This window comes from Rhea pennata, chromosome 8 (genome assembly GCF_028389875.1).
Source record: "Rhea pennata isolate bPtePen1 chromosome 8, bPtePen1.pri, whole genome shotgun sequence".
Lineage (NCBI taxonomy): Eukaryota > Metazoa > Chordata > Aves > Rheiformes > Rheidae > Rhea > Rhea pennata.
The window spans coordinates 21841006-21862384 of record NC_084670.1 but is presented as its reverse complement, the minus strand read 5'-3'; the positions used below and the strand labels follow the sequence as shown (position 1 = coordinate 21862384).

The window sequence follows — 21379 nt, the reverse complement described above, 5'->3', positions numbered from 1 at the left end:
GAGTGTAAACTTGAGGTGTGGACAAAAGGTTAAATCAACAAGCTGGGTTTTGTTAAAATTTTAACACAAGAATTATCCTTGGTATACTTAAAGCCTATGATGATGCTTGATGAAATGAATCTTACTGTAGTGTAGTCCCTGTGTTTCTTCTTATAACTGAAGAGGAGGATGTGGTGGACAGCTTATGATCTCTGTCAAAGTCCTGATGTAATGTATGAAACAGCTCTCACTCAGAGCTAATACAGTTGTTAGCAAAAGGTAAATGCATGGTTTAAATGTGGTTCCTTCTCAAAATGGACTATATACTTCTTTCTGAAAACATTCCACATGCAGATAATTTGACAGAGTGATTCAGTCTGATCCTGGGTTGACTGTCAACGAATGACAAAATTCCACTGGCTTTAATGATGTAGACCAATATCCTTACAGAGTTTAATATCACTGGCAATTTCTGTGCTGTATATTTTCTATTACAGTGTTCATTGTGGTATTTGTGAGAACGCTTCTGTAGGTTATATGCAGAACTGATGTACTTTTGTGAGCTGTGAAGTGAATGTATTTTAGTTGGAGACTGTTTCATTATTATAAGAAAAGTCACTTCGAGAGAATCCACAAGGAATTTGACTCTCTTAGGGGGTGGGGATGAAATTCAACAGTTCGACTAGATACTGTGTAAATACAGTAGTATCTCTGACCTTGCATTTAAAATATGTAGGCTATAAAAGGGAAAGTAGTATTATTGGAATCATAAGAGAAATGGAGCATGAAATGAGGGTTCATATTTACTTTCAAGTGTAAATGAATGGGAATTCTTAAGAGATGACCCACGATCTTTTTGAAAATAGTGTGAATCAAACTGCTTACAAACTACTAGTGCTCACTTAAGATGGAGTGAACTTCTGCATACCATGCTGGTGCTTGGATGATGCACTCTTTCTTGAAAGACTTCCACAATAGATCAAAATTGAGAGAGGGGAAGATAGTAGGTAGTGTGATCAGTAGGTAATGTTCACTTGGAAAATGAGGCAAACAAGACCAATGTCTGCTCGTTTCTGTAGTGGCCTATAAATACCTGTTTTGAGACTTTTTTTTCTATCTTGTTTACATTCATACCTTGCTTGCTTATAGCTAGGAGCTGAGCATCAAAAGTGAGATACTGTTCAGGAAGTATTTTCTGTTACCCTAATGATAATACATACCTGGTTTGATAATCAAAGCAAAACTCAAGTGATGTCACTAATAGTGTCAAAATGACTTTCTTGAGAGGGAGAAGGAAGAAGCTAACATCAGTTACATCCATTTAATTTAATATCTTGGCCTGAGGGCTACAAAGTTGTATTTGGAAAAAAGATAAGATCTTGCAGATTTGATCTCCTCAGCCTTTGTAGATGTCCGGGCTTCATTTGTTAGGTCCTTTGAGCTTCACTGAAGGAAGTTTGGACAGTTTTCTGTAAAAGACTCGCTCGATAGGACAGTGTCAGATGAGTTGTTTGCTATGGATGCAATTAACCCTGAGAGATTTCTAAGGTATTTAAAATTAAGCATGTCTTCCGGGCTTCTTCTATTGGATGGAATAATGGTATGTACAACTGTCCTCTGTTCTCTCTCTTGATCTTGGGATGAAGAGAAGTCTTCCTGGAAGTACTTACCTTTCCCGTTTGTTGCTGAGGGAGTTTGGGCAATTGGCTCTCACTACCTGACTAACTTTTAGGTGTCACCTTCATGTTTTGTTCTTAAACAAAGAAAAGTTACAATTTTTAATTTTTTTGCCCAGAATAAATAAATATTCTGTTTTGATTCATATACTGGGATCACAGGTCTTGAATGGAACTTATGGATAGATGCTTGACAGATACCTATCCAGCAAATTTCCTTCTTAAAGAATAAGGTAGTCTAGGCATTAGAAGCCTCCTCAGCTGCACATACTAATGTAGTAATTAAATGATACTGATTTTTACTGTCTATCTGAAGGATATAATATTTCATTTCCTGAAAGCTGATGCTGTAGTCCTGTTCAGCTTCATGTGACTTAAGACCAACTCTACTGTGCAAGTCAGCTGTAGCTTTACTGTGCAATGACTCTATATACAAAACTTATGCTTCCAATAACAAGCTGTACAGCACCACAGCATTTATTCTACACATTAAAAGTGCATTAGTATTTTATGTGCATTTTTAAGATTTATTTTAAGCCTTTAAAATACTATTCCAAGTTCCTATTTAGTTGTTAGTTTTTTTCAATTAGAATTTTGTAAAATGAAATTATCTGTAGTATTTCTGTGATGGTTGGAGACATGTTTGGTGATCCTCTTACCATACAAAGTGATACTTTTTTGTGATATTCATGCAGTTTTTCTTTGCTGTGAAGAAGATACACAGGTAATTCAGATGTTGGCAATCTGAAAGGGTAGCATGTTTTCTTACTGGTTTCTGTCTGTATACAAATGTGTTGATATTAATTTAGTTTTCCTATCTGACAGGAAACAAGCAATGTTGTGGCTGCAGGGAGACCTCATCCGATCGAAACAGAAACAAGTAGTTGATGATGGAAACATTAACAGAGTTCTGTGTGGCTTGGATGACATTTCAATCAGTGGCAGCTTTAATAAAGTACAGGAGTTGGATCAATATGAGGAGGTAAGGTTTCAGAGAAATAATTTCACACAAGCAGAGAGAGAGCTTTTTTGTACATATGTGTATATAATTATATATAAGAAACTAGCTATGGATCATTTTTAGACTTTTCTCTTAGAATTATATTTGTATTAGATTACTTTCTCGCAGGTAAACTCTTCATTTTTGTTTTTAAAGAATGGGTCTTAATCAGAAATTCAGCTTTCTCAAAAAAAAAAAAAAAAAGTAATTTCACAAAATTCAGCATGTTTGTATTATTTCAAGTCATTGGGTTTTCAGTATTTATGGGAGACCGGTGGGGAGGGAAAAAGAAAAGGCAGTTTCCATGCTGGAAACTTTTCCAAGTTTCTAGCTACTAATGCATAAGTGTACAGACATCCATCCCTTGTCAAAGCTTTGTAGACTCACAGAGGATGTGACATATGCATAATAGGGTGAGGACCTAACAATTACTTTAGCTGAAGTGTGAGCTAAAGTGGACCTATTTCTGTTACTGAGCCAGTAAAAACTATAAACTGTTGTTCTGCCCTATAGTATCTTCCAGAAGCAGTTCAGAGGAGCTATTCAAAGTGCATTTGATTAATCCTGTCTTAACTCTGTAATAACTGAAGAGCTTTTATTTTGCCAACAGAATCCTTTTTTGATGTAAAAGACTAGCAAACTGTACTGGGCACCTTTTACAGGCATATCTTTACAGAAATTTATATAATGTGGTCTTCCAGATTATGATAGATCACAGTGGTGGTTATATACTGATCACTGTTTGCCTTTTGGAATTTCACTTTGTGGCTTGGTATTTGTAAAGGTAACTATACAGTTTGTTAACAGGAGAATACAAACCAGTGCAGAGATGCCTAGTCTTGTACATCTAATTAAATATATGGCCATGTTTCTGCTGTTTTCAAGTAATGTTTTTGGATCAGAGCTGCTACAACTTCACTGCTTCCAGTATTCAAGGCAGCTTTATTTTGCTTTTATCTCAACTATCTGAACACTGTGTTGTGGCTTAAGTACGGATTCAGAATGTAACTCCACTGTAAGTAATTGTTTCTTGGTGCCCTGCTGTAGCTTCTAGCATCAGCGGGATCAGCACTACAGACTCTGAAACGCACCAGGAATAACTGCTGGAATAAAATTCATTCGTTTTGTCTTCTGCAACATATTTCCTGCCATTTAAGGTACCCTATCAGAACATAGATGTTCACACTGCCCTTTGATCAACCATCTTGACAGTCATGGATTTTGTTTATGTGGGAACCCAAAACCTGAGCCTTTGTTTTTATTCTAGTGCTGTGTTTTCTGCTGTAATCCTCTCTAATATGACCATTTCAGGGTGTTTTTTTTTCCAGATATGATATTAAAACTGTTAGCATTCAGCTTTGAAAACACTTAGTTCTTTTATCATCTTTGGTGATACTTCAAGATTTCATTATACTAGGCTTTCAAGAGGCTTAAAACAGAGGAACGCTTCCAGTTCCAAAATGTGTATGTTCTAAGAATGAAAGGACAGACAGCTACGTGTGATAACTATTGGGCAAGTAAAGACAGAGAAACAAAATTGTTAAGCATTGAGGCTGAGTGGTAGGTAATAGACGCCTAGTGCTTAGTCTTCAACAAAATCTAGCTACAATATTTACATTCTCCTATAATTAATGCAACACCTGCAGACCGTCACACTGTTTAACTTCTGTTGTATAGACTCTTGTGTCAATCTTTTGTCTTGGTTAAAGGCAGAAACTGTTATGTTTATTTAGAACAATGATATTACTTACACTCAATAGGAACTACTACAATACAAACAAATTTTCGTTTGATAATTGCCACAAAAAAAAAAGGCAGTGGTCTTGCTACTTTGTGTAACTTGCATATTTTTCTGCTACATACCCAAGGGGCAACGTCTACTTAATATTATGCCTTAGAAATGCGTCTATTTTGAAACCAGTCAGAAATGATAAAAAGGCACTTAATACTTTTGTTTAAAATATTTTCTAGGGCTGCAAATGTAGATTAAAACTCTGAAATCTGTTCAACCTCTATTCCTTACTAAGTTTTTAAAGGGAAATTCTTCCAAAACTGTATTTTTCAGAAGGTCATAGGAACTCTTTAGTTGAAGGAAAAAAACAAAAACAAACAAAAAAAAACACAACCAATTTCCCCCCACCCCCACAACTTAGTAACTTAGGAAAGTATTTGTTTTTTTTTAATTCCTTTACTGCATATCGTAAAGTTGCCTGCTATTCTCTTTTCTCCATATTAGCAACTTTAAAAATAGTGATGCAGTATTGAGTTGAGCTGAGGTCCTGTAGAAGGAGACTTAAGAAGAAAAACTTGTTTTATATATACTGATGCTAGAATTGAGCATCCTGAACTGATTGAGATTGGATTCTGCAAAAAGCATCTGTGAATAAGTGCTCACATTAACTTCACTGGAGCTATGTGAAGGCGGAGTACAGCCCAAATGAATGTAAAAGATTAATACTTAAAAGGCTAATCCTACAATCTTTGCACTTGGAAATGCTCAATGCTTTGAAACTGCACTGTGTGCTTAAGGATTCTGCATCTTTGTTTGCACATTTGCTGTTTTCCAGAATGATTCTGAGGACAAAACAGGTAGGGAAATTAAGAATGGCATGACACAGGGAGATAAACTTCGTGCCTTAAAAAGTCGACGACAGCCACGTTCCGCTACAACTGGAGCGCTAAGGTAACTTGTAGTTCTAAATTAAGTCTGTGCTATCAGATCTTTATAGCAAATATATGGTCTTGTTTAAGGACATTGTACTAGTTGTGGTAGAAATTTATATATAAAAGTTATACATTTCTTTTATTTCCTATCTCTCTGCTTAGGATAACTACTTGTTATTTAGCAGTAAATTTTTTTTTTTAAAGTCTCAACCTTAAAATATTCTTCAAAGGACTTGGTTATGTTTCTAAAATTACTTTTCTGTATTCTTCATGTAAGTCTGGAGTCTTTCAAGAATAGTAAAAATGCAGAGTCTGAAAATAAACCTAAAGTTCTTTTGTTTAACTAATTAAAAACTAAATTGAAAAAAGATTGATAATTCTTAACTCCGTCTTTTGTGAGTGTCATACTTTGTGCATATATACTTTGGAAAAAAGTTACCATTTGATTAGTTAAATTTCTGCTTTGGTTTCTTTAGGCTGGAAGAAATGAAACTGCACACCAGGTCAATATCGCAACCTCACAGGTATTTGAAATAAATAATCTACTATTAAAAATAGTTCTAAATGCATATCACTATAATCTTAAATTGTTAGCACTTGTATTCAATCACATGAATTCATTAGTAGCTTCAAAATACCTCTCAGAAGTGGCATGGAACAACTTTTTTTTTTTCCTTTTGATTTGTGAAAAGTGTGACTTGATTCTACCATTTCTGTAGCTGTCAAGTCTTTTGTTTTTGTAACCAATGGACCCTTTATTGCCGCATCTAAAAGAGCGTGAGTGACACTTTGTCTTTATAAAGCATAAATGTGAAAACATAATACCATCACTTCTATTGCAACACATTTTTTTTAGATGAGTTATACAGAAGTCTAATTTGGGAGACTTCTGTTTACCCTTTTTTGACACAGATTTAAATCTGTTCCTGCTCAGTGTCATTCCTTCTGTGCATGTAGTTAGTCTTATACTAAGGCCTTTCATCCCTAGGAAATGATCATGGTAATATTCCAGTCTAAGAATGGAGAGAATTTCGTACTACTCATAGGATATTAGTTTATTGAAGATTGATTAAACTAACATGAATACCTGTGAATGCTAACTTTTTTGGGAGTAGCCCAGTGCACCATACCTAGAATTCTTTAAGAAAATACGAAGAACTTAGTCACTGAGTCACCCCTTAAAGAGCTGTGTTTTATGCAACTAAACAAAATATTATTGCTGTCATTTGGAAAGGAGGATATTTTTCTTCTCATGAAAGCTACAGTTTTTTTTTTTCTCAAACATGCTTAAGTACAAAAAGAGTTCTTTTTCATGGTGAGTTCAATACAAAATGGACATTTACCACTTAAAAAACCTTCTATCTAATCAAGGTGAGAAGTAGCTCATAATTGTATAATATGATACTGCAAGAGAAAAACTTGGGAAGAGGATAATAAGAAAAATAACTTCAGAACAGGTAAATTGTGTGCTGGTGTGACCATCTGTGTTTGAGATGTATATTTCAACTATAATAGTCTTGCTTCTCATTTAAACTCTGCACTCCTTTTAGACTGAATACTTCTGGTAGTACTGAAGGATCCATGTCTCCTCTGAAGGCCTCCAGAGTGGCAGTTGTTTCACCTTCTGCAAAAAGAATAAACAGAACCCCCACATCCTCAGGCTCTAATCTTAAAAGGTTTTTGTTTTCCTTCTTCCATTGTGGTACTTACTGTATTGTAAAACTGGTTTCAATGTGTGTGCGGTCTGTGAAGAGGTGGTGGTTCTTAGTTGTAAGATGGCTTATGTTTACTTACAAAATGATTCACTGTTCTACTAAGTAATGTTAGCTATTTGCAGATCAAAGTAAAAGAAAACTACTAGTATAAAAGTTGTGGGGGATTATTTCAATTTAGAAACAGTATTATGCCATTCATAGGGTTTTTTGTTTTTTAACTCAGATGAGTTTATAGACATTTAAGAATACTTAAATTTCTCTATAGTATTGAATACTTAAATTTCTATATGGTATTCTCGCAGAAGAATAAGTTGTAAGTGATGATTTTTATGAACCCTTAAGTTATTGTTATTTAATTCCATTATTATGTACCAAGTAATTATGGATGCTGAATGAAACTGATTTTTTCATAACTTCTCGGTACAAACATTTACTTGAAGAAAATAAGTGTTTTAGGGCATCATATTTTATTGTTGGTTACCTGAAGTCTTCTCTTCTGTATGACTTTTAAGAAACAGAAGTTCCCAAACTATTAGATGTTACAAAGCACTTAAATGTGGATCACTCACTGCCTGAACCTTTTAATACTGCATCTCTCACATGTGTGGGGTTTGGCACAGAGGTAGAAGCTGGCAGTGACAGTACTTGAATAAACCAAGTTTAGGAACTCCTGACACAGAATGCTGGTTTTAATTATTTGAGAGAGGAAAAAGTGAAGATGTGTGCAAACATTAATTATTTCAGAATGGTCCATGTTATTCCCCTAATGTCGTCTTAATTGTCTGTTAAATTTTTGTATATCTATATATACATTGTGTGTATCTTTTTCCCTGCATGTGTTTTCCATTCAGCGTTTCCATAAACTCCAGGCTAGCCAGTTCTCTAGGGAACCTGTATGCTGCTTCAGATGATGATGAGAGCAAAATGACATCATCGTCCTCTAGGACAGGTTTTTCTGTAAGCCAAATCTCCAGCCACTTGAATGGCAGCTTGCAGTTGCCTCACAGAAATAACCATGAACTGAACAACAACTTGTACAACAGAAGCAGCAGTAGTGGCAACAACCTGAGCAGCCAAACCAGTTTTCACAGCGCCGTGACAGATGAATACAGCATCTATCAACCCTCCTTTATGGGGCTTACAGCTCCTCCAACACGATACCTGAGTCGATCAATTCCTGTAAGTTCACAGTCACAAAAGCCCTTTCAGGCATCTGACCAATATTTACCCTCCTTGCTTCTGCAAGAAAAGCTGTCACCACGAACTTGTAACCCACCATAACTTTCTGACTTCTTTCTGAACTAACCACTTTTATCTCTTTAAGTAAATATCACTTCAGCTACCTTTTTTTTTTTTCCCTGCCTCTTCCAAGCTTCTAGATCATGGAGGTTTCATGAAAATAAATAATTTCTAAAGTTAAACCAACTTCAATACCTTTACTCTTTCTTTTTTTACCTTCTTCTGCTTTAGACTTTCATTGCAAGTTATACATAGCGTAGTAATTTTATATTTACTATGTAGCTTAATCTTCAGTAACAGTTCTAAAACTTCTGCATTTGTCAAACTAAGTGGAAGATCTTACATTCTGAAAGACCATGCTCACTTGAAAAATCAGTGTGCTTGACTTGAAAGATAGACCTTTTCTAACACTGAATTAAAAGTATTTTAAGGCCAATATTTCTGATTCTCTCAACATTTTAACTTTATAACCTTATGACTTTGCCGCCTAAGGGTTATTTTATGCCCTTTTTTTCTGTATGAAAGAGTCTGTATCAAAAAGCTACATGGATAAATTAGTGCAGCTTGAAAATGGATCAATGCAAAATCTAGAGGATGAAGACTAGGAGACTTCAGTTATGAAAACCTCAGTTACACTATGTTGATTTTTAGTGTGGAGAGAATAAGCATACATAGGAGTCAGCTTCCAAAACCAGTTTAAAATACCTGGGTATCCAAAGATTTGATATCCTGCTAATCATAGAAGTTGCTGTAGTGTTCTTAATTAACTCAAGAAAACATATTTTATCAAACCTGTAAATCTCTGTTAAATAGCACTGATGCATCATATTTTTAATTTTTGTTTGTAGTAGCTGAAATAAAATAACCATCATATAAAATAAGGAAAAGAAAGGAATAGTATTCTGAAGTTAAGTTTATTATACCTGCTGCTATTTTCCAGAGTGTGGTGAGGCTGACTTAAAACAGGCATACTGTTAGCCTCTGTCTCAACAGCAATGCATGCTGTTGAGATCCTAACCAAAAAGATCATTCATGTTTTGTGCTCTAAGTACGTTGTTGCGAAGAAATGAGGAATATATTCTCTTATTAACAGCTAGTATGTGGCATCTCTAACAGATCAGAAGCCACATTTCTAGCTTGGAAGCATGAATTACACTACTTTGGGAAATGGACAACAGCAGAAAATTAATGTCACAACAGACTTGAGTATTTATTTGACTTTGTGTGACTAGAACCTAACTAGAATAAAAAGAACATGATGCTACTTAGATGTTTTGTTTTCTTATAAATTTAATGGAAACTTTCACTGGAAAAGGAGTAGAGATGTGCTAAGATGTTTGACCTGAAATATCTCTTTAAAATACTTGATGCTTTCAGAGCCCTTGTTTGCAAGTATATTTAGCTTATTCATCACAACAAACCTGCAAATAAATGTTCGTGTTTCACAATCTTAGAATCAGTATGTTCTGCACTGAGTTTAAAGTTACCTTTAAATTTGTTTTAACTTGAGTTTAAACTCATCAGCAGTAATTTGTTTGCTATGGACATCTTGAACATTATCTCATCCTTTGTTTTATGAAGTTATACTTCTGCTATTTGACAATTTTTTTTGTGTTTTGTGGAACCCTCATGAGGCAGACTATAACTGAGCTTTTCCCCAAGCTGGATGTAAAAGCATCCTAGTTGTCTTATGAGAAATCTAGTTCTAGAGCAGTAATATGATATATATGTGTGTGTGTGTGTATGTATATGTGTGTATATATATATTTTTTAGTCCAAGTAACTAATTTGGCTTAATACCGTTAGGTGTAGACCTAGGTAGGGACTCTGTATAGCTAGCTGAGAATGCTTGAATTAAGACACAGTCATGAATCTTTCATTTGGTCATGAATTCTGATTCTGAAAAGCCGTCCTTGTTGGATGAGAAACTAGGAACACCTAACATGCTTACAGAAGTCCATTCTTCAGCGAAGAGAGAGACTGACAGAGGCTTTAGTTTGAATGTATTGGAACTAAAGTCAATATGCAAATGAAGAGAGAGGAAAACAATTACTTCACTGAATAATTAAGTGATAATGTCTCTCTTTGAATTCTTCTGCTTTAATGTTGTCTCTTTCTTGATATATTTGAACAATAATTCTCTGGAAGGTCAATCCATTCCCATTCTCTTCTGTTGCATCTTACGTAAAAGCAATTCTTTGGGTAGTTCCATATTTTAGTTACAGCTGCATATTTTGTGTCTATATGTGCACCTATACACAGAGCCCTGAGGGAGAGAGGTGCCATATAACTGTATGACTCAGCCATGGAAAACAAGCTGCCTTGTTCACAGTATGTTGGAAGTTCTGCGAGTGCCATAACATAAGCTGTTGGAGAAACAATAGACACATTTCCTCAAATATCGAGACCTCAAAAGATTTAATGAAAATGCATCATCTTCAAAAATTAAGAACTGTCATTTCCTTTGGAAAAGTAGGGTTGCCATACCTTTTTGCTGCAAAAGCAGGCTTAGTTAACAACAAAAGCAGGGTTAGTTGGCTTTTTCCATCAGTATAGGCTAAGAAATGTATTAAAGTGTCAACTAATACATATTTAGCTATTCTACAGAATTTTAGGCTAGCACTATGTATCTGTTTGTTCAGTGGAATAGGAATAGGAATTCCCAAATTCTTAATGGAGTTCCTTCCATTATTCCTTCTGCTGTGGAATGATGCAATTTTCAAAAACAAAAAACAAAACAAAAAAAATTTTTGAGGGGAAGGAGGGTAATACTGTCTCTCTTTTGTGGCCTTCCTGGATCAGAGTGACTAAAATACTTGGGGAAAAAAAGAAGAGCAAAGAGAACTGGGTCTTCTTTTAAGCAAGATGAAAAGAGCAGTTAATAAGCAGGTGAGCAGCCATCTTCTCTGTAGAAAGGGGCTGTAGGTGTTCATGCATTGGAACAAGGGGTAATGTTGTTGTTTCCTTGCAGTCCTATTTAGTGACTTGGAACAAAGATTCAGATCAAATTTACTAGGTGTAGTACAAAGCTTTAGGCTGAGCAGAAGGTACTTTTGCAGAAAAGGTAGCTTTTTAGAATGCATGTTTTTAGTCCTTTGTATCTTAATGACTTATTAATGTATGAAATGATTGGCTTACTATCATTTGCTGATTAGAACTAGAGTCAAACATAGCAAGATCTTTATAGTAGATGTTATGTCCAGCCTTCACTGAAGGAATGAGTTGGGAGAAAAAGACTTTATGTGTTGTGAAGTGAGAAGCAGCATTACTTAGGAAGAATCATGCAGTGCTAAAATCTCTAACAAAATACAAATTTCTATGACTTATCTGTAAAGTAGTCTTATTTTGAAATAGTGGTTAAACTGCTTTCCTTCTCAGAAGATCTGCTTTTCAGACATGTTCTGGATGCTGCATGTGCTTCCTCTGTTAACTAACAAACCACCAGGCCTTGTGCCTCTGTCACAATCAATGGAACGCACTAAACTCTTGCCTCTTATGCACCATTGAATTGCTGAGTGCAGTGACAATTTATATTTGTGGTGACGGATTATAGATTATTTGATAATCTAATCTGTACATGCTCTTTGTCTGATAGAGTGCATGACTTACTGGCTTAATGCAGATCACTCTTGATAGTAACTTATTTTGAAGATAGATAGTATCACTCTTGGTAGTTTGTTCCACTGGTTGAGTACAGTCATGCTTAAAACCTTTTGACTTCTAGTCAAAAACTTGCTATATCTATTTATTATGCCATTGTTAGTCTTCGATTACCTTATATTTTCCTGGGTTGAAGTACCTTCATGATGGTCTTCCCAACTTTGTCTTCGTTTAATAAGCTAAGTTGAACTCTTTGCATCTGTGACACTTTCTCTGGCCCAAAGATAATTTTTGATAGCTTTACAGTCCTCTACGGTTTCTGAACATCCTTTTTCAAGAAGTAGATACAGCACTCTAACACCCATCTTTCAGGTACAGAAGGCTGCTACACAGTGCTGTCCTGCTTATAAATCTAAAGCTAGTGTTAGCCTTTTGAGAGAATGCATTGTAAATTCATGGACTATCCAAGATACTGACTTTCATAGTTTAATGGCCCCTATTCTTGTTCTTTTGTGTGTCACAGAATCACAGTAGGGTTGAGGTTGGAAGGGACCTCTGGAGATCATCTAGTCCACCCCCCACCCCTGCTCAGCAGGGTCACCTAGAGCACGTTAGACAGGGTTGCATCCAGGCGGGCTTTGAATATCTTGAGAAAAGGAGACTCCACAACCTCTCTGGGCAACCTGTTCTAGTGCTAGAACTGTGCATTTGGCTATATTAAAACTTTCTTTTTAATGGAATCAGTTTACCTGCCAAGAAAGATTGTTTTCTTATTTTGGCTGCTGTCATCCAGATACTTTGTTTTTGATGATTTTTAGCAGTGGTCTTATTCTATATTTTATTCATGAGTTTAGCATCAAGCCTTGGTAGCAGTTCTGATAGAATTCTGATTAAAAACAACTCATTATAATGACTCCCACCTCACTGCTTGAGATGTGGAAATTATGTGCAGTCTTGTCAGCCAAACCTTGATCTCCTGCAGTAAGTGTTTATATTGTATGTTGCATTGCACTCTCTTCTAATTGGAGCATATCAGGTAATGTGACTGGCAGAAGTCTATTATACCTGTGTGGTTATGTTTATATATTCATCCTGTCTCAAAGAACCCTGGAGTGATATGAATTAAATTCCTATTCCTTTTATTAGTAGAATCTTATTTACTAGTGTTAGATGTGGAGTTAACAATCTGTAACTGTACAGATACTCAGATTTTATTTTTAAAAAATCTTTTAAAAGCTTATCACTGTTATATTCTCTTCTGAAGCTTGTTAATAGTTAACACCAGTGGTGCAGGAGCTTTTTAAGACTGGTAGGGCTCTAACTGTTCATCTCTAATGAATCCTCATTAATTTCATTAGTGAGGAAATCGGGAATGTCTTCATTTTTTGTGATGCAAATATATATATTCCCCCAGTATGGAAGAGAAATAGTTACTTAGTACCTTAGTGGAGGTGGCTTTGTTCTGTACTGAAAAATGTTAACATCCATTTGGTAATACAGTGTTCCATGTTCTAGTTAAAACAAACAAACCCCCTCCCCCTATGATCATTGTTTTCCTGTTCTTCAGTTTTGTCAGCCATGTATTTTCCGTAATGGTTTTTGTTCCTTCATCAGTGTAAGTTTAGAAGTAAAACCATTTACTTTTTTTCTCATGTATCTTTATGCTGTTGTATGCTGATGAACCAAAATGGAAAGCTTGATTTATCATATAAAAAAAAACAACTTGCCATTCTGGCCAATAAGAGTAAGTATTTGGTGAAAATACCCAGTTTCTCAAACTTTCAAATAAAACAGAATTTCGCAGTTACAATTTGCAGAAATACCTTTTCAAATATAACAACATTTAAAGTACTAAAAGAAGTTCTTTTATTTTACTTTTGCAATAGTTAAATCTAAACATTACTTCAAAAATATTTTTACTGAAAGTATGTATTTATTTAGTCTTAAGATGAGTCACCTTTTGCTTCTGTAGCTGTCATGGAAACAGGCAAGATGGAAAAATTTCAAAATAAGTAGAATAACAGTATTAAGTTCATGTCCGTGATCTTTATTCCTCTGGTAGCAGTTTTTCTTAATAGGAACTTAGAATTAGTGAATACAACATTGCCTTTGCAAAAAAAAAAAAATACAAAATAAACTAGTCTTTCTGATCTATAAATGTATCTGAAAGGATAGCTTGTCTGTGTGTAACTTAAAATACAACCTAATTATTAAAAACTGATACCTTAAAAAAAAAAAAAAAAGATTAGTCACTTACATATTCAGAGTAATTCTTGTCTGCTGCAAAATTCTTACTGCAGTGTATGTTTTGGGGGAGTTGATGCATAGTCAAAAAATTTAAATTCCTTAGAAGTAAAGATGACAGTTGGAGTCTAAAGATCCATGACATACCTTTAGAATTTCGTTATTTGGAAAAAGTACATGTTCAAGTCCTAACAGATAACTAAATCCTGTAGGGCTGTGCTTCTTAAAAGTTAACTTGCAGCTGAATTGATCCTGAAGTTAATGCATGTGCATTCAGTTCAAGCACTTAGATCTGTAGCTTGTTTTCTCTTCCAGGAATCTATCAGTGCCTCCTGCTGTACAAGAAAAAAAAAGATACTGATCTAACCACTCACTTTAGCATGCACTTGATTAGAAAGATACCACTGTTTGCAGCAAAGCTATCTAGTTCTTAGTTGTTAGCTTAGATGTCTAATACTTGGGTATAAAATGCCATACTTGACATTTCATGGAATCACTGTAGGATTATAAGTAGAGATTTTCTTTAATTAACTGTTTTTATTCTTATGATAATTCAGCAGTCAGTTTTGTATTTCCTTTAATTTTTTCCTGTATTTAGATTATGATTTTGTTGAATATTAGCATGTGACTCTGAAGCTGATTTGCGGTGTTAGCTTTTAATAAAGTATTCAGAATGGCAAGCAATGCATGAGTCACCACAAATAGGAACTAGAAGTGTGAATATGAAAAGCATAAAAACTGTCTTAAAACAGTTAAAGCTTTGAAATATTAGTCTCTTTGTCCAAATGTGGAAAGGTGTAAGAGCACAAATTGTTTAAATGCGGAAGTCAGAAACCTGCTTCCTCTGCAGCTTTAACTTTTCACAGTTAAAAATTAGTCTGTATTCATTACAATAGTCCAGTTGTTATAACTGGGATTGCATTCTTAGTAATGAGAACTTTATGGGCAATTAAGTTTACTCTGAGAGAAAATGCTTCTTACATTTAATTTGGCTCTTTTCTGTGTTCAAAAAAGGCTTTGAAACACTAGTAAGAAATCACTGCTGTATGGAAGAGGACTAGGGTTAGAATGGAAATACTGTAAAACATGTTTATAAAAAAAGCCTACTCATCTGTAACAAATTAACAAAACGAACTATCTGGTGTTTCAACCAATCTGTATTGCATGGATATTTGCTTTTTTTAATGCTGCCATTATTTTTTCTTCCATATTTGTGTACTTCATCCTATGAGAAGATTAAGGGGTTTCTAATAACTTCAGTAATTTTAATTTAAATTTAGTCCAGAATATAACAATATTTAAATTATGAGGTAGAACCCTTGGTTACTACTGCCTGTGAAATAAAGGGTTGCTGTTTATAGTTCATTGTCAGCTAATGCCTCCTGAATCCAAAGAGCACCAAAAGTGTACAATGCTTTCTGATCATCTTTCATCTGTCCAAGCTTGCAAAATAATTAGTATTGTAAATCATATGAGAGTATATCATGAAATTTCATGCATTCTTTTCCTGCTGGTTAATCAACTTAACTTGGAATTCAGTTTAAGGATCTATTTTGAAAACTGTTTTAGCTAATGAAACACCCTAATTGTTAAAATACACTTCTGAAAATGAGAAAGCCTTGAGGGTCATTTAAGAGAGCAGAAATTTCAAGTGCTTGTTAATGAATTAATGAAGGGATAGTCCTTCTAGCTGACTCTTACACTTGTAATAGGCAACTTGACAAGTGCTCTCGACAAAGTTAACAATCCAGAATGGCTACAGAGGAGAGTGGAAGAAAATAACCTTATGTGACTGTAAGTTCAGTGGTGATTCTGAGCCTATAATGAAATAAAAATAATTAGACTTTCTTGCATCTGTTTAATTTTACAGTGAACTCATTTATATAAATGACTGCCCTCATGTTGAATCCATCCAGTAGTAAAGACAATTTTAGAGATTAATAAATTCTTTATATTCTGACAGTATTTCTTAACCTAGGAAAGAAAATTCAGATGTTCTCAGACCTTCAAGATGTGAAAAACACATTTAAAGACATCTTGAGAATTGTATCTAGGTATATGCCTCAATGCTTAGGAAAAAAATATTTTTCTTGTGATAGTAGTTAGAGGTCTAAAGGCTTATATGTTTATTACGCAGTGCTCTTTGGTAATGGATGCCAAAGAGTACTTCTATACTGAAAAGTAAGAGATAGCAGGAGAATAGAAGAGTTGAGCTCATGATTCTGAGCTACTTAGATTTTATGCTATTCTCTAGTAGTTTTCTCTAATCCTACTGAACTGATGTTATTTTTTTAATATGATCTGAAGCTTTTGTTGTTTGCTATTTGTTTTTTATAAACAGTTCTTGTACAAGGAGCCTTCAGATAAGACTGCTCTTATCAAAATGTCATCATTTAATGTTTGTAAACACTTATGAATCCTCGTTAACTACACAACTGCTGCTATAAAAGCTGTCACTGAACATCTGTAGGAGGAAATAAGATGGCTAGATGCTGTCTTCTTAAAATGATATATTTTATAATAAAACAGACTGCAGTAGAATCAGAAATGCACATAAATACAGCAAATAGATTATGCCTAACTCTTAAAGGCACTTTCTTTGCTAACCCTGAACCATTGACAGTAACAGTTTCACTTTCATCTGTTTTTTTTTATTCTTAGTAACTATCCCTAAATCTATTCATGTGTATAATTGTGCTGTCATTTTTTCCTCCATGATTAGCTATACCATACGTGTTTCCTATGTGAATTCCTATCTGAATTAACATGTAAAGTATGCTGTATTTTATACTAGCACTTTCACTCTAACTGTTGAGGGGAAATGAAAGCAATTCCGTTGCAATAATTGCAATCATATGTTTTCCCAACACATTGTTAAGGCTTTGGCATTATCTGTGTTGTTTTAAAGGATTTGTAAAACTTTAATCAAGAATCTCTAGAATTTCACTTGGAAAAATAAGTGAAGATACAGAAAAGCTGATGGACTTTACTGTATCCAGTTACTTGTATTTTATTGCATTTTTACATCTGCACACAGATCATTAAATTTCTTTCCTCTCCACCCAGTGCTCTCAATTTATTTTTCTTCTGCTTGTTCTTCCTCTGCTGCTTATGTTTGAGTGCAAAATGTTTGTTCTATCCAAGTATGACCACCTCTGAGTTTTAATCAGTTTCTGTTTCTCCTCTGCACAGTCCCTTCAGTCTGAATATGTTCAGTACTAAAGCCTTGCTGCTTCGGTGAAACCCGTTGAGCTCTTAATCTAAGTCCATTGTGAAGGAGAAGAACTAAAGGAAAGGAATTGCTCGTTTGGAGGAGGAGTCTTCAATCCAAGATGTATTAAAATCTTCAACACCAAGACAAGACTTGTTAACAGCCAGAAATTTCTAGTTAATGACTACTACAGATGCACTGAAGTTGAATTTATGGAGATTACTACCTGGTGTTATATACAGATTTAAAATTTTAATGCTGAGACAACTTGAAGATATTTCTAATGAGTTTAATACATTTATAACTTGTGTACAGTATTAAAATATGTATGTATTAAGAGACTATTTTGATAAGCAATATATATAATTATGTAAAAAATTAGAATATATTTTTATTTTGGTGTTCTTCAAGTCTTTGCTACCAAAATGTGTATTTTAATGATGTTTTAGGTGTTTATATAGAAGATATGAAAATTTGTTTTTATGAGCAAGAATTTTCTGTCTTATGGGCCCATCGTTATTGTTTAAAGTCTAACGTAATTACTTTTTCACTAGTTAGTCTTGTAGTAACTTAATGGAAGTCTAGCTAGTGGGAGACTAGTTACTGTATGATCAACTGAAAGCACTTGATACATCGTCTGCTCTCTACTTTCGGCTGCTGATGTCTCAAGAAAAATAAAGGGAAAATATTTGTTGATGTAATACAACTTACATCCTTCATTGCGAATAAAGTATTTTAGCTGATGATTCTTTTTTACAATTAACTTTCCTTACTTTGTCTGAAAGGAATATTTTAACTTTTCAATGTAGAATGTAAAATCTTGCTGTGCAATACATACTGCACCAATAAAGAAAGACCAAATTTGAACTTGGTAGGAATGTATATGTACAGTGAATTTGGCAGAGTTGCATACTTACGTGTTTGTAAACTACACTTGGCAGGATATATTCAGTTTCATTAGCAAAGCATACAATAAGTTAATGTAGAAGTATATTAAATATTTTCACTTTTCAGCTGTGCACTTCAGAAACATGTTTAATTTTAATATTAACCTTATAGCTAATCATGATGTAATTGCTATCATAGAACAGTTTTGGCAGTAGCAAATATGCTCTTCGACACATTATTTAATTGGGCTCGATTAGAGATGAAATTCTGAAAGCAAGTGTTGTAGTAAAGTATTAAAGATCACCTGCTAATCTTTCAGAACTTCACAAGTGCATAGCTGGCAAAATTTTTAAATATGAGAACTTGATTTGTCAGTATAATTCAGAAGGCAAAAACAAAACTGAATTTTTAACATTAAGTTTTGCCAATATTTTTACAGAAACCTGAAAATAAAACTTTGAATTGTTAATCTCTGCTCCTGGAGACCTGTGAATGACATGGATTTGCTCTGCATCTGCAGTTAAGATAAAATGGCATTTCATTTTTGAAAAAGTTCAGGTCACAATTGCTGTGGAAAGTTGCACTGAATGTGGTGGTAAACAATATTGAGAGCAGCTATAAAAATCACTGAATAAAATTTACATGCAATACTGTGTCACAACTGTGTATATGTAACATATACACACACCAAGCGTGTGTGTGTATATATATACAATATACTGTATGTGAATTATAGGTTAATGGTAAGGTAATTCTACCTCCTACAAATAATTGTCTGTATTTTGTTATAGTTTTCCATAATAAAATAATGTTTTATTTTGAAATGTAGATACGTGTGTGTGTGTGTGTATAGATACATATATATAGCTAATTGATAATAAAATGCATATATCAGCCAGATTCTCTATCTTGTTTCTTGGCCTTTTTTTACTCAGATCTTATGTTAGAGATCATATTACTTTACATCAGACAAAAACAGCTCTTCAAAACACCTTATTACTACTAAAGCTTAAATTTTTTTGAAACATTTAATCTTATTCATAAATACTTTATATAACTAGTCTTTTTAGGTAATATTCTCGTATTTGCTTTGTATTGCTTGGAGTCTTGCCTACTTAATCGAAGTGTCAGTATTGAGTTACGCTTCTAGATACCATAACTTAATCACTTTTTTTTTTTTTTTTGGACAGGGACCCTCGTTAAAGGTGTAATATACCTTGTCTCTTGTGCAGATGTTACACTTGCATCAAATTTATTGTGTTGCATAATTATTTTTCTACAGTACTTAGTATTCCTGTTAGGTAAGTCTGGACTGCAATATTACTTTTCTTTTAGTGATGTGGATGGTGTATAGAGCTGTTACATAGCCCTTCTAAAGTAATGGCAAAACTAGGAATACAACAGAAGCTGCAGAAATAGCCTAAATTCCAATATTGATCTATTCTAATAGCGTAGTAAAAGGCTAGTTCAGTTAATGGATGCTGATTTGGATGTGTAAAAGTATAGAGCAAGAACAGCTTTAAAATGTCTCTTAATGTTGAAAGCAACAGTCTTGTTGCCTGTTCCTCTCTTCTTTTAGATTTACTTATATGGATTCACTATGATAAGAACATAGTAAGTGCCAGCTAATGCATAATGGATTGTTATGTGAGAATAGGCTGTAGCATGTGAGATTTTTTAAAACAGGTTTGATATAAACACAAAAAGATGGACTAGATAAATCCAGAGGTCTCTAGGCCTACAATTTCTTGGCTAATGAATTATGAAACTTTTAATTCTCTTTATAGTTTACAAAGCTTTTCAGGCAGATATTAAGAATTTAGAGGATATTTTTGAATTACAATACTGTAGAAAGACGAAGATTTTTAGTTTCTGTAATAGCGGTCTCTACTGACAACTAAACAATGAGAGGCCTCAAAAGGTTGACACTTGATCAGCTCTGCACTGTGCAGTACAGCAAGAAAGAAATACAGTAATTAAGGGCTTTGTCAAGTAAGTTATGTACATCCTTAACCTGACACATATGAGCAATCTAAAAAAGACCATAGATAATCATGTTAATGAATCCATATTTGGATTGATTGTCCTGTCAATTACCAACAGGAGCCTTTCCATCAAATAAGATGTGCTATTTTGTAACAAAATAATCCAGTGACACAAGTTAATTTCATTACCTTGATGAAATTAGATTGTAAGTGTAATTACCTCAACATATTATTTTGGTATTTTCATTTGTTAGCATCGTAAGGTTAATTGTATCTTTAAAAAATACCTGGCATCTAAATACATCCTTAGTCAATACAAAGGTAATTCCTTATTAGATGAGACTGATTGCTTTTGTAGCCCGCATATGATCCACATGTAAAAGCAGTTTCTTAACCTCTCTGCAAAACTAATTGATCAGAGTTCCCTTTTTGGAATGTTTTTGAGAGAAACAAGTATTTTTTTTTTTTACTCAATTTCTTATTGAACCTGGTCCAGAGTAAGGACAGCTAACACTTTGTCCCCATTTCGATAAAGCATCGTAGAGTATCTGGAGGACCCACTACTAACCCTTCACCATTTGAAACTAGCTAAGTCTGTCTTTTTTTTTTTTTTTTTTTTTTTTTTTTTTTTTTTTTGTTTCATTTTTTCCCTCCCCTCCTTCAGCTTGCTTTAAGGGCACGTAAGAACCTGTCATTCAGCTGTGTGGGAACTTACTTTCTGAATATGTTTTGGTGTGGGACTGTTAAGAAAGGGTTCACTGATTCCCTTTTATATGTGTACTTGCTGATACCTACATTCAGCTCCAGCAGGATAGCAATGCATGATTCCCTGTCATGCTGACTCTTTTCCAACAGATGTAAACTTCAAGTTGATAATGAGCAGTTTTGCTATCTCCAGAACTAGTGATAGTAACTTTTTGTTGCACAAGCCTAAGGTGTCTCTGTTCTTAAGTGAGAATCTCCCATGTGTGTCATGATTGTCCTTTGTTATCCCTTCCACACAGAGCAAGTTAATACATTTTTTGAAGAACAACCTACCAGTTACATGAGATGTTTTGAACTGAATAGGCATATCCTTTTTGAAATGTTTCTTTTTTTCACTGATGTTTCACTTACAGAATCTACAAACACACAAGCAGCAATTTGAATGAGATGTCCCACCTAATCATGAATAGGAA

General features: G+C 34.2%; 1 protein-coding gene across 4 annotated transcripts in view; it reads left to right on the top strand.

Annotated features, from left to right (window-relative positions):
• The window catches only part of CDC14A (cell division cycle 14A), a 58850-nt gene extending 41185 nt beyond the window's left edge, over positions 1-17665 (top strand). For all 4 annotated transcript variants that reach the window (XM_062581069.1, XM_062581070.1, XM_062581068.1 and 1 more), the window contains 6 exons: positions 2481-2637; positions 5223-5338; positions 5796-5843; positions 6870-6995; positions 7886-8213; positions 17310-17665. In XM_062581069.1, coding sequence (XP_062437053.1) covers positions 2481-2637; positions 5223-5338; positions 5796-5843; positions 6870-6995; positions 7886-8213; positions 17310-17339 — 805 coding nt within the window. In that variant the 3' untranslated portion in view covers positions 17340-17665. The remainder of the gene's footprint in view (positions 1-2480; positions 2638-5222; positions 5339-5795; positions 5844-6869; positions 6996-7885; positions 8214-17309) is intronic.
• The last annotated feature ends 3714 nt before the right edge of the window (positions 17666-21379 follow it).